Source organism: Euprymna scolopes, chromosome 10 (assembly GCF_053919585.1).
Source record: "Euprymna scolopes isolate OS-2025 chromosome 10, ASM5391958v1, whole genome shotgun sequence".
In the NCBI taxonomy this organism is placed as follows: Eukaryota; Metazoa; Mollusca; class Cephalopoda; order Sepiida; family Sepiolidae; genus Euprymna; species Euprymna scolopes.
This window is the reverse complement of record NC_136491.1, coordinates 96,477,400-96,493,933: the sequence shown is the minus strand read 5'-3', so window position 1 is coordinate 96,493,933 and position 16,534 is coordinate 96,477,400. Positions and strand designations below refer to the sequence as shown.

Genomic DNA, 16,534 nt, shown 5'->3' with positions numbered 1-16,534 from the left:
ATTATCTACAAAGCTTATTATATTCTTCAATTGAAATATGAATTATTCCCCTTGCTGAATTTGACTGGTCATTCTTAAGGTAGAAAGCTACTGTTTTATTTTTTATTTTTTTTTCATCAACGTCAGTTTTTATTGAAAAAGTCGTTTACATGAATCAACATCTGTATTTGGATTCATCGGATAACTGTTCTCATCTTGAGTGTCATTTTCACAACGATGTAACCTCCGCCCTTCTTCAAGTGTATCTTGTCGAACTCAGGAATTTGAGCGGAATTTCGAATGGGACCATTTAGTTACTTCAGAGGTAGCATGCTCTTATTTTGTTATGATTGGATAGAGATCCTAAGTAATTTGTAACTGCATTTTTCAGTCACTCACACTGAGGATTGAACCTTCAGGAGAATATCACTTTTACAATTAATTTTTCCCAGTACTTTAACCACTGCGTCACAGGTCCTTGTGGATACTTTGACCGAAACATTGTGAAAATGACACTCACAATGAGAACAGTAGTCCGATGAATCAAAATAATATGAATAACCAATCCTCATCTCAAAAATTCAAAAACATCAGAATGTTGTGAGAATAGCATCCAAGATGAGAACGGTAATCCGAAGAATCCTAATAATCCAAAGATATTGGTATTTTTTTTTTTTTTTTTTTTACATAGGCTTCACCACTTATCAAAGCCCAGAGACAACTCAAGGATAAGAGTTTAGAGTGTATAGTAGTCAATTGGACAATATAGTAATCGCTAGTAATTGAAATTCGGTAAATTTGTTAACTCAAGTAGGACGGCCCATCAAGAACCGGCACACGTCGGACCCGAAGACAACCAGATTATAGTCAGCTGGTCAATGTAGGGGAAACCCTTCATACCAATTGTCACTATCCAGCTCCCCTACTTCCCGGGAAGCTGGTCCCCATTTCCCCTTCACTCTCCGCATTAAAAAGAGCCTTGTGCCTAATTTGCTCAGTGGGGAAGCAAATAAATCCAGAGATTTATATTTATAGAGATGATGGATTTTACAGTATTTTAAAACATGACAAACGGAACTTTAGATGGAAAAGAAAATAAATAATATATATAATCTATCTTGAGGAATTGTGTGTGTGTATGTTTTTCCCCCTTTTCCTATGTGGGTCTGTCTGTTTGGCTCATTGTTGTTTTTTATTGTTTTCCTTCCTTTCTTCCTTCTTTTAATTATCTTTGCTCGCATTCGGAGACGATTGTTCATTCTTCATTATTAGTAATTAGTTTGTAATTTCCATCAAAGTTTCAACTTTCTCTTAGCCATGCTATATGAAGATGAAGAAAAGAAATCTATTCATCTCTCCTCCTCGACAATTTCTTATAGATTTTTTAAAAGTGATTGTAGACAATGAAGACAGATCTGACATAATTTTAGACAATGTACATACATGTATATATATACACACACGCACAGACACACACGCACACACATGAGTCAGTCTGAATGAAGCATTTTATATAATTGATTTTTGCAATATTTATGAAGTGTATTATTAATTATGCTAACTGAAGTGAATGATTATATATAGAGAGAGATAGTTAGATAGGTAGTCATCCATAAACAGACTGTTTCATTGTATCACAGCTCTTCAGTACAATGAAGCCAGGTCTATTCTAAGTCAAGAATCGAACCTATAACCATATAATTGATAGTTTACAGTTCTACTCCTAAGCCACAGGATTGGCGCTCATAAATCATAGCTTTAATGCCTTTATATAAGTATTAATTGCCACTTTTAATGCAAAAATTATACATTATGACTCCAATGTGGAATTATTGAGAATCCTAGAAACATTATATATAAAGACCAAAGAACCCATAAAAAAAAAACAATACTAATTACGAATGTAGTCACAATATCTTTAACTGCCTAGATTTATAATGGACTGCAAAATATCTTTAGTTGACAAAAAATTCTGTTTAACGTTTTGAAGTGTTATAAATTTTCGTTAGCCTTACTCCTAACCATTGATCACGTCCCAAATATGATATCTCATCACCTAAACGAAAACTTTTGAAAAGTTATAAATTGCTGAACTGTCCAAACTGAGCAGACATGAATATGTCAGACCAATACCACGACGACGATTGAGAGAATAAGTAGATGGTACTCACAAAAAATTGGAACAGCAACAAAAAAAAAATCCTTACAGAGAGTAAAACAGTTCAACAGAATCGTTTGTAAGGTTGAAATAAAAAAATGAGCTTAATTAAGAAAAAAATTCTGTTCTTTGTAATAACGTCTGCCTAAATGAAATATATTACACGCACACATATGTATACACAGACATTATATATATATATATATATATATATATATATATATATATATATATATATATATATATATATATTGTTTTGTTTTTTTTCTTCCCCTCGTTGTGCCATTATTTTAATCGTTTTTTAAACGTTAATAAACTTTATTTTAGTATCCCCGTAATTTTTGGCACATTGAATAGTTCCCCGTCAGAACTCTTTACTTTCGACATAGTATTATTTTTACGCTATCGATTTTCTCCTGATGAGATGATAGCTTAAAGAGCTCTCGAGAGACTTCCGCCCATTATATTTAAAACTTTATTTAAATTCTGTACCTCTAAACATTTATTTATATATATACATTTATATATATATATATATATATATATATATATATATATATATATATATATATACATTTATTTATATATACATTTATTTATATATATATATATATATATATATATATATATATATATATATATATATATATATATATATATATATAATATGCATGTTTGTACCTATTTGCTATGCCTCCCCACGGGACAGAGTTAGACACCAGGGTCGTTTTTTAACGTGGAGAAAAGGTACAAAAATAAAAATTGTCTCAGTCGTGAAGGATTTCCCCTCCACAGAAAGAGAACAAGAAAATGAAGTGCAGCATCTGAAGAACAGATACTACACTTTGATCTTGACCAAAAATGCATGTTTGTAGTGTTGGAACGATTACTTGGAGCGAAAAAATTGGATCGTTTTTGGGTATCAAAATTAGAAAAATGTGTGCTTTTTTTTTTTTTTTTTTTGCCAAAAGCGATTCTTTAATTTTTTTTCTTTTGTTTATATTTATTCCAAACTTAAATATTCTAATGATAAAATAATAAATATTCATTGATTTTTAAACTACTAGTAAAGTAAAATCTTTAGAACATTCCCCTACAAATGTATTTTTATGTTTGTATGAATTACATAGTTTTTGGGGTTTTTTTTTTACAATAATCAAAAAAAAAAAATCAAAAAACTCAGTAGTGAAATATTCTAATGTTATAAAAGAATCGGAATCAGTAATTGTATCGGGATCAAAAATTTAGAAAGAATCAATAATTGTATGGGAATCATGGGGAAAAAAAAAATAGAATCGTCCTATCACTGATAAATACATCCACAAACATATGCCAAAATGTAAATAGTTAAAAAAGTTCAAAATATAAAGAATAAATAAACGGTATAAATAATATAGAATACATAAGTAGATATATAAAACAAGCAAAAACGAAATAAATGAGAAAATTAAGAAGAAACCATCTGTCCATGCATTATTGTGGCAATGTCCACATATCTCTTTTTATTCAATTAAAGGATCTTATACCAATATGCACACATATGTACACGTAACTAAAATAAATTAAAACACAAACACATATTGCGCATATTTAGATAGCATTCATTTAAGCTAACATTGTTAAGAATAACAAACTTATGCTTGCAAATACCATTTTTAATTTTTCTAATGATCTTATGTTAAAATCAAAACGATTAATGCCTGTTCCTCATGCATCATGAACGTTTTCGATTTTTTGTCGGATCATCTTAATGTAGCAAAAATAAATAAACATAAACGCTGGAGAAAAGAAAGAAGAGCATTTCAAAAGATGGCCGAGGATATGCAATGGAACGCTAAAAAAATGGACTTGCACAGTTTCGGGAAGGACGTAAACAATTTAAATTACATGACGCCAGAATTAGCGCCAGAGAATAAAACTGTATTATATCAAGCATTTTAAAATGTGTGTGCACGTATGTGTGTGTGTATATATGTATATATTCCAGGTTGAAAAATATTCAAAAGATTAGAATCATTGAATTTCAACACAGGTTGTTGATAGTGCCCAATCAAAGAGATCAAATTTATATTTTTTTTTATTTTCTGTAAATATAGCCATATCTTACTGACCGTTTCAATCATTATTGATCTCACCAGGCAAAAAAAAAAAAAATTTGAAAATTAAGAAAAGTTTAAGAACTTAATTTTAAAGGAGAAAAATATTTTACCATGTCTAACGTATAGCATGGTTTAACGTTTTTATATTTTTAAATCAGAAGGCAACACTCTATAAAATAATGTTCGAAAAGGTTTGCACATCGTAGAAAGATATGGCTACATTTACGTAAAGAAAATTAAAAAAATTATATATATACAGTCCAATGTTTTTCCCAATTCCGATACAATTACCGATTCTTTTCTAAATTCTCGATTCCCATATGATTACCAATTCCAATTGTTTTGAAACCTTTAAATATTTAGCTATAGGGATTTTTTTGTTTATTTTTTATTTTTGGATTACTCTAAAAACGCATGTAATATGTGCATATATTTTCACAAACATTAAAAAACAAACAAACACTTGTAAGGGATTGATCTATACATTTTAGTTTTACTTGTTATTTAAAATCAATAAATATACATTTTATCATTGGTACCAGCAATGGAAATTTAAAACAAAAACAACCAAAAAAACAAAAACAAGCAAATAAAACAAATAAATAAATATATAAATAAAACGAATCGTTTTTGGCATCGGAAAATGAGTTCATATTTTTTCAATACTGATTTCAATGCAACAAACATTTCCGATTTTTCTGATTCTCGATTCTGATTAATCACTCTAACACTAATATATACACTCAATTAACCATGCATATGTATAGAAGCGTATTTTTTTAGATCCTTAATGTGATAAAAACATTAGCTTCTTCACTTTAGCTACTAACAGGACCTGTGGAAATTTCACAGAATGAAAAATATGTATAATCAGCAAATATGTCTTGATAAAGCTCATATTTTTTATGGATAGTGCAAAAAAATTAGTTTTTTGGATTGAAAAATCAATAACACACAATAAATATGAGTTTATTAACATTTCTATGAAAATGGTGTCCATTGTATTTTAAATATAAAACTGACCCAAATGAGATAAATCAATAATTAATAATAAATACACAGTAAGTAATATTGTGCTACATAGTTCAATACAAATAATAAAATCATATTGTAAGAAACAATCTTTAATTTACTCCTTCAGTCCAGTATGTCTTTGCAAACCATGTTCTTTTCTTTTTGAATATTTCTTTTTTTTACGTAACATTTTTTGTAGCGTTTCACTGACTTCTTTCTTGGGTGAAGAACCACTGCGCATTGAAATTACTACAAGTTTTTTTTTTTTTTTTGCATCATTACAACAATATATTATTATAATGATATTCGAAAACTAGGCTACATCAAAGAGAGGTCACTTTCGTATTCTTATGTAGGATTGCCAGTTTGGTCTTTTTAGAACCAAATTTAACGAATCTGGCCTTTTTTTTTCTTTTTTTTTAAGCAATTTGACCTTCAAAAATTTTATTTGGCCTTTTTTCAAAGCTTAACATAAGGACTAACTAATATATATATATATATATATATATATATATATATATATATATATATATACACTAGAAGATGTACCTGGTGTTGCCCGGTATTAAACATAACGTTAAATTCCTTTAAAAAAATAAAGAAAACAAAGGAAATTGAGACACGTGCATGCAAATATTATGTTTTTTTCTAAACAGTTTACTTTTTGTAAAAATAAATTAAAAAAAAAAGCTCAAGCTGAGATCAAAATCAAAACTTAAAGACTCTGAGTCAAGTACAATAATCATTACACCAGCTTGTCATGATCTTTAAAGAGTGTTTTCGAACCTTGTGAAACAGTTGACAAACAGATAAAAATCCGATGGCTCCCAAGTACCAACTTTTTTTAATTTTGACCCCTTTAGCATACCTTTTTTTTCTAAATGAGAACAAATTAACACGTCTGAATAACTTTATACACCAAATTTTAAATCTGGAGATCAAAAATTCGTTGAGTATATAGGTTGAGAAGTGTCATCGCACAGACACACACACACACACACATTCTCACTTTTATTTTATATATATATATATATATATATAGTCATCCACATACAGTACTGTTTCGCTGTTTCACAGCTCATCAGAATCAGAATCGGAAATTGTATTGGAATCGGAAATTTAATACGGAATCTGTAAAAATACTGGAATCGTCCCATCCCTAATATATATATATATATATATATATATATATATATATATATATATATATATATATATATATATTAAATCTCTACATATTTAACTATAAAGTTATTTTTCACGATTACCATAAAAACACATGTTAAATGTGTAGACATTTTCTTAAATGTAAGGATACATTTGTGAGGGGTGATCTACCGATTTTAGTTTTACTAATAGGTTGAAATCAATAGATATTCACTATTTTAGTATTACTATCAGCGGTAGAATATTTTTCTTTAAAGAAAATCAAATAAAAAAGCCAATTAAAAGAATCGTTGTTGGCATCAGAAAATAGGCAAAAAGATTCCGATTTCGATACCCTAAATATATCCGATTTTTTTATTCCCGATTCCGATTAATCGACCCAACACTAATATATATATATATATATATATATATAGTAATGTGATTGATAATTTAAAATTCAAATTAGAATTAAAAATTAAAAATCTGTTTCATAAGAAGGAACAACAACAAAGTCAATAATTTGTACGATCGTTTCAGAAACAATGTTTTTACTGTGATAGACATTAAGTCATAAACAATAATTTTAACATATAGTTTTTTTTAAAAACAAAGTCTCTTCATCAGCAAAAGTATTGGGTGGGTTTTTTATATGTAAAAGACACCATAAATAAACCTAGCAATTTTTTAAGTAAGGCAGATGTATCTGGAAAAAATTAAAAGAAAAAGGAAAATATTTACTTGATAAGAAAAGTAATATGGGTTGAGAATAAAAAATAGAATAAAATTATAAATCTAAATTTGGTTTAAATATAAGGTTATAATAATATGTTTTTAATAAAAGTTAAAAATTATATATATATATATAGATATAAATATATATATATATATTTACCTTTTAATTATTCGCCTTTTGAAAACCGTAATTATCGTCAAAGCATTCATGTGGATGTTGATTGTTGCTTATAAATGCACGAAATGTTGAAATTTCAAAATGAACGCCAATAGAACATTTTTTAGCGGTTGGAATACATTAGTAAACGCCTAATTTAAAATTAAGCAAATATTTAAAATAAAAAATAGATAATCTTATTTTACTAATTAAATGATCAAAGGGAGATAATTAGTGTTTATTCTATTTAGATTATAATATATTATATTTGGAGCTTATTGAATTTAGTAGTTTTAATGATTTATTTATTTATTGAAATTAATAAATATAGTATAAGCTAAGCTTAAATATATATTTAAATAATATACAATAATGGTAAATATATAAGATAAACTAATATTAATGATAATATTGATGATCAAAATTTTATTAATAAGGGTATCAAGTTAAACTTAAATTTCAAGATTGAATATTAATAAGTAACATTTTTAATGACTTATGGTGGTTAATATTTGTTAAATTTAAACCAACGTTTATGACTGCATGAGGAAATAAGCTCCTCTCTTAAATTTAGGAGGGTGGTTCTATTTTTGATATCGTCATATTTTAAAATCTTTAGGCTCTCCTGTGTACAAAGTGCACAGAATCTATCTCCTGGTGTATATCCTTTATATGATCCTATTATTTGCCATTTCAAATTGAAGGAAATATTATTATCTTTGAGTCGCCAAATATTTTTGGATAGAGTGGTTTGGTTCAACAGGGAGTGATTTTTAAAAGAGTGCTTATGGGTTGAAATCCTATGCTTAATAAGTCCAGATGTCGAACCGAAGTAGATTGCGTCTTGTTTAATGTATTTATTTTCAGGTAGATTAGGGGTGGCATTGGTATGTGATGGGTTGGGTTGTATTTGATTGATAGATTGGTTAAAGTTGGTGTAGTTATTTAATCGCGTGGTCGAGTTATGATTGCTGTTAACCTCATTTAAATTTGGGGTTTGTGATACTGTGCAGCTATAAACTATATTTTTTATTTTGCATGAACCTTGTAGAGGGCATTTATTTTTTTGTTCTACAGTTACAGCCTGCTATATTTTCTGTATTTGTATTTTGTATCTTATTAATTTTTTTATTGTTAGAACTAATTATTTTTATATATATATATATATATATATATATATATATATATATAAGAATAGATGGTAGACATCGAAATTCTATAGGATAAGGAGTTATAATATTTCAAATGTATTCTTTGTCTTACATAGAATAATAAAAATCTTTTGATTTGAAATTCAAACATTTCACGTCATAAACTTTTAAATTTATTGAATGACTAAAATTTGATTTTGATATATATATATATATATATATATATATATATATATATATATATATATATATATATATATATTTATATTTGTCAGGCAGATGTGAGGTGAACCAAGCTATTAATGGTTTGATTTTTTGATGGCTGAAATAAAACAATTAAGAACAATAAAGTGCATAGGATTGTTTGGAATTCGTGTTACAATATTGCATGCCGTGCATTTCCTATGAAGTGCCCCCTTCCCCGAAAGTTATGCAACATCCGATTACTTAATGTAAACGTAATTTCCTCTTACTTTCCACCGTAACCAGTCATGCTTACACATATTCATCCAGTTTGCTGGTACACACAAATTCATTTCCATTAATAATGCATATGCCATATTATCGTTTGCACAACCCTATAAATATGTATTCAGCCACAAATATCATGAATTTTATAGACTGATATTTGTTTTTGACAATTTTCTTTGCTTGGATGTTTTTTTTTTTTTTTTTTGTTTTTTTTCGTTTTAATAAATTAATTGAAATGAAATTTACTGATTATGTCACATTCAAACACGCATATTGATAGGTTCTGTTGAACTCTGGAAACTGCACAAAATTTTGAATAAAGCTCTTTATTTCATCCACGTGAGTGACATGCTCTTGTTCCGTCAGCCATGACTGGATAGAAGTTCTAAGTAATTCTCAATTGTATTTTGAGTGTCACCCGCACTGAGGATTGAACCGTCAATCCCCAAAAGACTGTAGCTTAAAACTGAATTTACCAAGTACTTTATCCACTATGCCACGGGCCTGTGGTGTAGTAGATAAAGAGCAAGCTACCCCTGTGTGCTAAATAAAAGGTTACATTCGAAATTCTGTACAGATTCACAAGTTCTACGTAAAGGTTCTCAAGTTCGAAAAGATACACACAAAAAAGGTCCGAGGGGGATTGCTATTGCATTGTTATTTTGACTGAACTTATGCATTTGGCCTGAAAATATCATCTATCTGTTGTAGATATTGACGGTGTGAGAAAGCAACTCCTGTTATGATTGTGCTTCAGAAGCAGAGATGCATCATTGAATTTTTCCATGCAGAGAGAAATTGAATCAGTTAAAATACACCGACACCTGTTGAACGTTTGTGAAGCCGATGCAGTTGATGTTAGCACAATTAGGAGATGGGTTCATCGATTTCAGAGTGACGACAGATTGATAGTGTGGTGCAGACGCCTATTCTTAGCCACCACTCCATCGCTGACAAAGTGCATTGAGAATGGTGATGACTATGTAAAAAAATAAATTCTGCAGCGCAAAAAAATCGCTCGTTTTTATGGTACCACTCTCGTCTTTGTAGATCTTCAACTTTTTTTCTTTTTTAGCAAAAAGTAGGATGAATTACCTTTATATATATATATATATATATATATATATATATATATATATATATATTGGGTGGTTACGTACCCAGGCACTTCAAAATGTTACTTCTATTTTCAAAATTTATATTGCTTATTTTTGGTTGTTTAATTTTTATATATAGTGTTTCCAATATTTTTAATCTTTTAACGTTTGAATCCATATGGAGGGTTTTTGTGTTTTCAACTAAGACCTTTCTAAATTGGGAATGTGGGCAGCCATATTGTTTTAGGTGTTAGCAAATCGAGCTTGTATCGGAAAAATATAAGGCAATCGTCTGGACAATGTAATGGTCGTGTGTCCAATGTAGCTATTGGTGTTGGACATGCATTCTCCCAAGGGAGATTTGAATTGGTAAACTACATTGGTTTCATCGATTGATTTTGTTGTCCGGGAAGTGTTGTTTTTAATTATAAGATTAGCAGTTGTTAATTTCTTGTAATCGATGACAAATCGGATCTTATTATTGATTCGGGATATATATCGCTGTATTATATTCCTTGGTACCTTTTCATCTGATTTAAAGTTGTAGTGTAGCTGGTTGTGATAGAATATATTGATGGGGTGGGGGGTTGTTTACTTGGTTTTTATTATTTTGGTCTAGGTTTCTAATTGTTAATTTAATTTTGTGTATCTACTAAGAAATTGGGGAATTGGTTATTAATCAAGACCTGTTTGATATTCTTTAATTCGCTGTAGAATATTTTTTTTTTATTTGAGAAGATTAATTGTGTTTGATTAATAAGATTTTTGTATAATTGCGGTCTTGTATCGGTAGGGACATTCATTTTGAAGTTCAGGATACAGGAATTGGTTGCAATAGTTTTTTCATACTGAGAAGTAATGAATTCATCTTTGCTGGAGTCTATGAGAACGTCAAGAAATGGAATACTATTGTTTGAATTTAATTCATAAATGAAAGTTAATACGAAGTTTGTTTGAAAATGATCCGTTAGTTTCTCTATTTTGTTATTATTGTTAGCAAGAATAAATATATTATTTATATAATTGTGTGTGTGTGTGTGTGTGTGTGTGTGTGTGTGTGTGTGTGTGTGTGTGTGTGTGTGTGTGTGTGTGTGTGTGTGTGATCTGTGAGTCTCCCTTCCTCTGCAACTGCTATTGGACAGCATTTCGTTTAGAAACCTTGTTGTGTTAATAAATATAAAAAAAGAGTGGTTTGAGGTACTTCATAGAGCAGATTCCAAAAATCATTTTGGAATCTGTCTCTATCACGATATATAGTATGAATCAGTAGAATACAAAATTTATGACACAATCAATATTTTGTAATCATAGTTCAAAACCTCAACATATAAAACTACAGGCTATACTAAAAGAAGGTGGCGGATAAAACAATACATAACTTCCTTGATTTTTAATATTTTCTTTTATTTTTTTCAGAGCATCTAGAGTAACTTTACTAAAGTCATCATGAGTCGTTACACCACTTAGGGGCGGGTATTTATCATAGAGTGATACTTTCCGTTGAATTCAAACTTCCAATCCGCCAGCTTCTTTTGAGACACCCTGTATTAAGTAGATATGTTAAAAAAAAAAAAAATCTCCTATTCAGCACAAAAAAGAATTCTTTAGAAATTCATTGGTGCCCCTATCGATTGACACAACAAGCAGCCTTCTATGCTTAAAGTTTATTCCTTCAAACTCTACCACTCTTTGGAATTCTCTCCCTGTATCTTGCTTTACCAACTATACCAACATACATAAATTTAAATGTGATGTGAACAGATATCTCGCTGTTCAACTCCCTACTCAGAGTGTCCCTGCAGGCATGGTCCCTAATTAATGGCAATTAATTTTGGGGAATGAATATGAGTAAAAAGAAAAAATGGTCAAATTTCATTCTTGACTTAACCTGTAACGAATTAATAAAGGATTTTTAGTCATAAAGAAATGATTATTAAAAACAAATATCTGGAACAAATATATAACAAAGGACTTTTTACCAAACGCAGTGAAATTAAATTTTTTACTGATCTGTATTGTTTTTGAATTCTGAAACTGTTTTAAAATTTTTTTTTTTTTTTTTCTAAATTATTATTTCAATCTAAGATTTCGTCTATATCTGTCTTTCAGACACAATCAAAATCAAACATGTCTGCCAGCTGAAGTTTGTCAGATTAAAAAGAAAATTATATCTAGATTTAAAAGTGGATGTGGATTCCCCAGTAACCTCCCCCGTCACCACCATAAAAAAAATCAAATTCCACTTTTTTAAGGCAATAATAGAGTTGGAAATTGGTAATTCTATTGAAATAGGGAATGTAGAACAGAATCGGTAATTGCATCGGAATTAGTAAAAATTATGGAATCGTCCCATATACTAATATAAGTCCAAAATAAATATGAATATTGGGGAGACAAGTATTCCTGTATCTATTTCAATAATGCTAAATACATTAGTAAAGCTTTATAACAATAAGAATGGCAAAATATGGTGGCTAGCTACACGAATGCGATCGTGTTTTGATCATCGATTTCACCAGAGGTGATAAGATCTATGATTGAAATCTGATTGCATTTGTCTAGTCTTTCACAGTATATTTATTATATGTGTGTGTGTGTGTATTTATATATGTATACGCACTTATATGCACATCGAAACGCACTAAGCTGTTCGATTTTTATGCTGCGCGTAACCATGTTGCATGGCGCTATGTACCTCATCATCAAATGGTTTCTCTCTCCTGTAGGTATGTGTTGTATTTTCCCACGCAAGCTTTCCAAAGGTAGAGTGCCACTCTCTTATTGTACATTATATCCTTTTTTTTTTTTTTCTCCACTGCTTTAATTTCTCTACTCTTACCCTTCCTCCCCAGTGCATAGAGAATGCTTGCATATATTTTTAACCTTGCTTGGTGGTTCATGATTGGCCATGACACTTAACTTCCCCTCCTTCTCCTCCTCCTACTACTACTACTACTCCTCCACCTGTCTTCTTTTTTTTTTTATCTTGTAATTGGCTGACTGATTATAACCCAGGTTCCCAACCAAGGGATCATTCTATTAAGTCGCAGAAGTATACATTCATATATATTGAGGCTTTTGGGAGGTTAACAATGATCTAACGAAAGCATTGTATATATATATACATATATATATATATATATATATATATATATATATAGTTCAAATGTATTGAACTAAAAAAAGCTACATATTTTCAAGAGTACTCAATACATGCGCAGAGCTTTTATGGGTAAACTATATAAATACCAAAAAAAGGCCCTACGCAGATTGATCTACATTACGCTAACCATTTCATCAGGGGCTCAATAACAGTTAATGTTGAAGCGTAAGTCGATCTGCCTAGGGCCTTTTCTGACGTTTATATAATTTTACTTGTATACGCTGAGGTAATAAAATTCCGAGTTTACTTTTAAAAACATTTGTTTATTCATACGATCGTTACAGCCATTCCAAAAGACATTAATCTTGATATTGAAAACTTAAATTTGAAATGCTTCATTAATGAATTTGCTCCAACAAATTTTTTATTTTTTTTTAAATCAACGGAAGTATTTCCATAAAATTCTCCTCAAACAAATATATTCTTTTGTTTTTACTTTTTTTTTTTTTCTTTAAAGAAATCAAGAAAACTTCAACCTTCATTTCTATTCGCAGAAAGAAATTGAAACAATTAAAATATTTTGGATGCATCGTGAAATGTAGTTTCATACATTGGTATGAAAACTACAACACTTCACGATGCATTCTTTTTTATAAGGACTAGATTTTGGAATGACGGAAAGGATCGTATGAATAAAAATGTTTTATAAAAAACGTAAACTTTGAGCTTTATTACCTTATTAATATATTTAGAACTCCAGTAATAGAAACATTATTTGAGCTATTAAACTACTTTTTTATGAGCTTAAAAAAATTCCAATATATATATATATATATATATATATATATATAATGGATAAACTCCTCCAACGATATAAAATGAGAGACCTAGAGGCTCGACGTTCCGCCCATCTTATGTGGGCTTTCTCGAGGGATGGTCAATTTTTTTGACGATCCCTCTTAAGAAAGACGCATAAAACGGGTGAAACATCTAGCCTCTAGATCTGTCTCCATTTTAAATTTCATATATGTATATCTATATATGTATATGTGTGTGTGTGTGTATATATATATATATATATATATATATATATATATATATATATATATATATTGGAATTACGAATGATTAACAGAAAAGATTTTAAAAAATGGAGGCCAACTGACCAGTCTTACTCTTCTAGGCCTGAATCGAGGGATTTTATTTATAATTAAAAGGCAAAGAAACATGGGACACAATATGTAGTACTAAAATTAAGCTGCATTGCGATTTATTATTAGGGAGGAAAAAAACGGGGAGACAATGTATATTTAAAATCAAGTATACCTTATGATCTGTGTACAATACTGGAATCTCCTAGAGACTAATCATGTTGAAACCGAGGAGACATTCTTTCTGTTTACAACGAGGTCTCTTCAAATGCATGTATATAGTCTCAAAGATCTCCAGGTGAAAATTGGAATGGGCACAACTGAAAATGGTAAATGAGTCAATGCTAAAATTCATAGTACATAACAGGTTTTTAACCAAATGGTCAGCTATGGAAGACTCGGATGTGTTATTTTGAGCGTCCGTTGGTAGGTAAGTCCCATTCCTGATTTTGCTAGGTATGTGTTGTTAGACTCTACTATCTAATCTTAACGTCGTTCGACCCACATAGACACCACTGCAACTGCATTTAAATTGGTAAATTACATTATTGTTACGGTGGGGAGGGATAAGACGTCTTTTCGAGAGGATGCCATTAACGGTTTCGTAAAGAACACATGTACATTGAAAGCAAAATAGCATTTTTCTATGGTTGAGCTGATTTGCTTGGCGAATTTCTCACTTACTGAACCTAATCACGGTAAACGAATATAAATTGAACGTTGAGCAACCGTATTACTTATATTTGGGAAAATTCAGTTATTTTCCTTTTGATGGGTCACCTAATCACATCGAAACGATGCTCATTATTGGATAAATAATGTGGAAATATATAGTGCTGGGACGATTAATCGTTCCTATTTACTTTGCCTCCCTACGAGGGCAGAGTTAGACACCAAGGTCAGTTTTTAATGTGGTGAAAGGAACAAAAATAAAAAAAATTGTTTCAGTCGCGAAGGATTTCTCCTCCACTAACCGAGAACAAAAGCATTGAAGTGTAGCATCAGAACAGATACTACACTTTGTGTTGCGTTGAGGGAAGTCAAATTTATGAAAACTGAAAAAATATATAAACAAAATATGTATACACGAAAATGTGAACATGTAAAACACAGGTTTTATTTTATTTTTATTTTTATTTCGAGTTTTAAACAATTCTTTAAAAATAAAATTTTGTATTTTTTAAAAAACTTATTCATGAATGAGGTTCACATTGCTCAATTTAGCATGCTGTATTGGCAAGTCTCATTGGCCGAAACCTAAGCTATAAAATTGCGATAAGTCTACCACCTCTAATAGCAGAGTATATTGCATGCAAAACTGGTTTTATTTGCAATAGAAGACACAACAGCACAAATATACAAAATAAGATAAAACGTTGATGAATAAATAAATGATTTTGGTTTCCTTTTCTATTTTCCATCAATGGAATATAATTTTCATAACTTTCATTATATATATATATATATATATATATATATATATACTAGCAAAAGTACCCGTCATTGACTGGGTTCAAAAACAGCCTACAGAAAATGGACCCTGATTTATGAAAGTATGATAGGTTATGAAAAGGAAGGGTCGTAAAGAGATAGCTTCGAATTTGGGAGTATCAAAACCAAAGCAAAATATGATTAAAGTAAAAATAGAATAGATAAACCCCATAATTTATTATACCACACCTGTTCACACTGAAACACTTATCACAATATTCTGTGGGTCTATATTAAAAAACCTTGTTAAACTTTGTGACATATTTCCATTCTATGGAGGTAAGGCGCAATGAACACCCCATAATTTTATTATACCATATTTCTTCAAACTGAAACATAATTATCAAACTATACTTGCACAAATAGATATGAAAAGTCTTTATTAAAGTTTGTGCCTATTTCCATTCTATGGAGGCCAGGCGCGAACCCCACAATTTTAATGAACCACCGTTCTGTTAGATCAAACATACCCATTCCTGTGTCTCGATACATCTATCATTATATGTAATCAGTTTTTTAAAATAGTCAACCATATAGGAGCCTATTCGTTACCACACACACACACTCACACACACACACACACACACACACACACACACACACACACACACACACACATATATATATATATAGAGAGAGAGAGAGCTCCTTAAATTAAGGATTTATATGTATAAATTATATATATATATATATATATATATATATATATATTAGTGTGTGCATGTATTTGATCCGTGAAGGATAGAGTAATTTTTGTAGGAAATCTTAAGTAGTAGAGCTCA

General features: G+C 29.9%; 1 protein-coding gene across 28 annotated transcripts in view; it reads left to right on the top strand.

Annotated features, from left to right (window-relative positions):
• LOC145286154 (uncharacterized) overlaps nucleotides 1-16,534 on the top strand; it is an 811,438-nt gene that overhangs the window by 528,562 nt on the left and 266,342 nt on the right. For 14 of the 28 annotated variants that reach the window (XM_080134923.1, XM_080134910.1, XM_080134902.1 and 11 more), the window contains one exon: nucleotides 12,734-12,769. The exons of the other annotated variants lie outside the window; for them this stretch is intronic. In XM_080134923.1, the coding sequence (XP_079991049.1) occupies nucleotides 12,734-12,769 (36 nt within the window). The remainder of the gene's footprint in view (nucleotides 1-12,733; nucleotides 12,770-16,534) is intronic. 28 annotated transcript variants of the gene reach the window in all.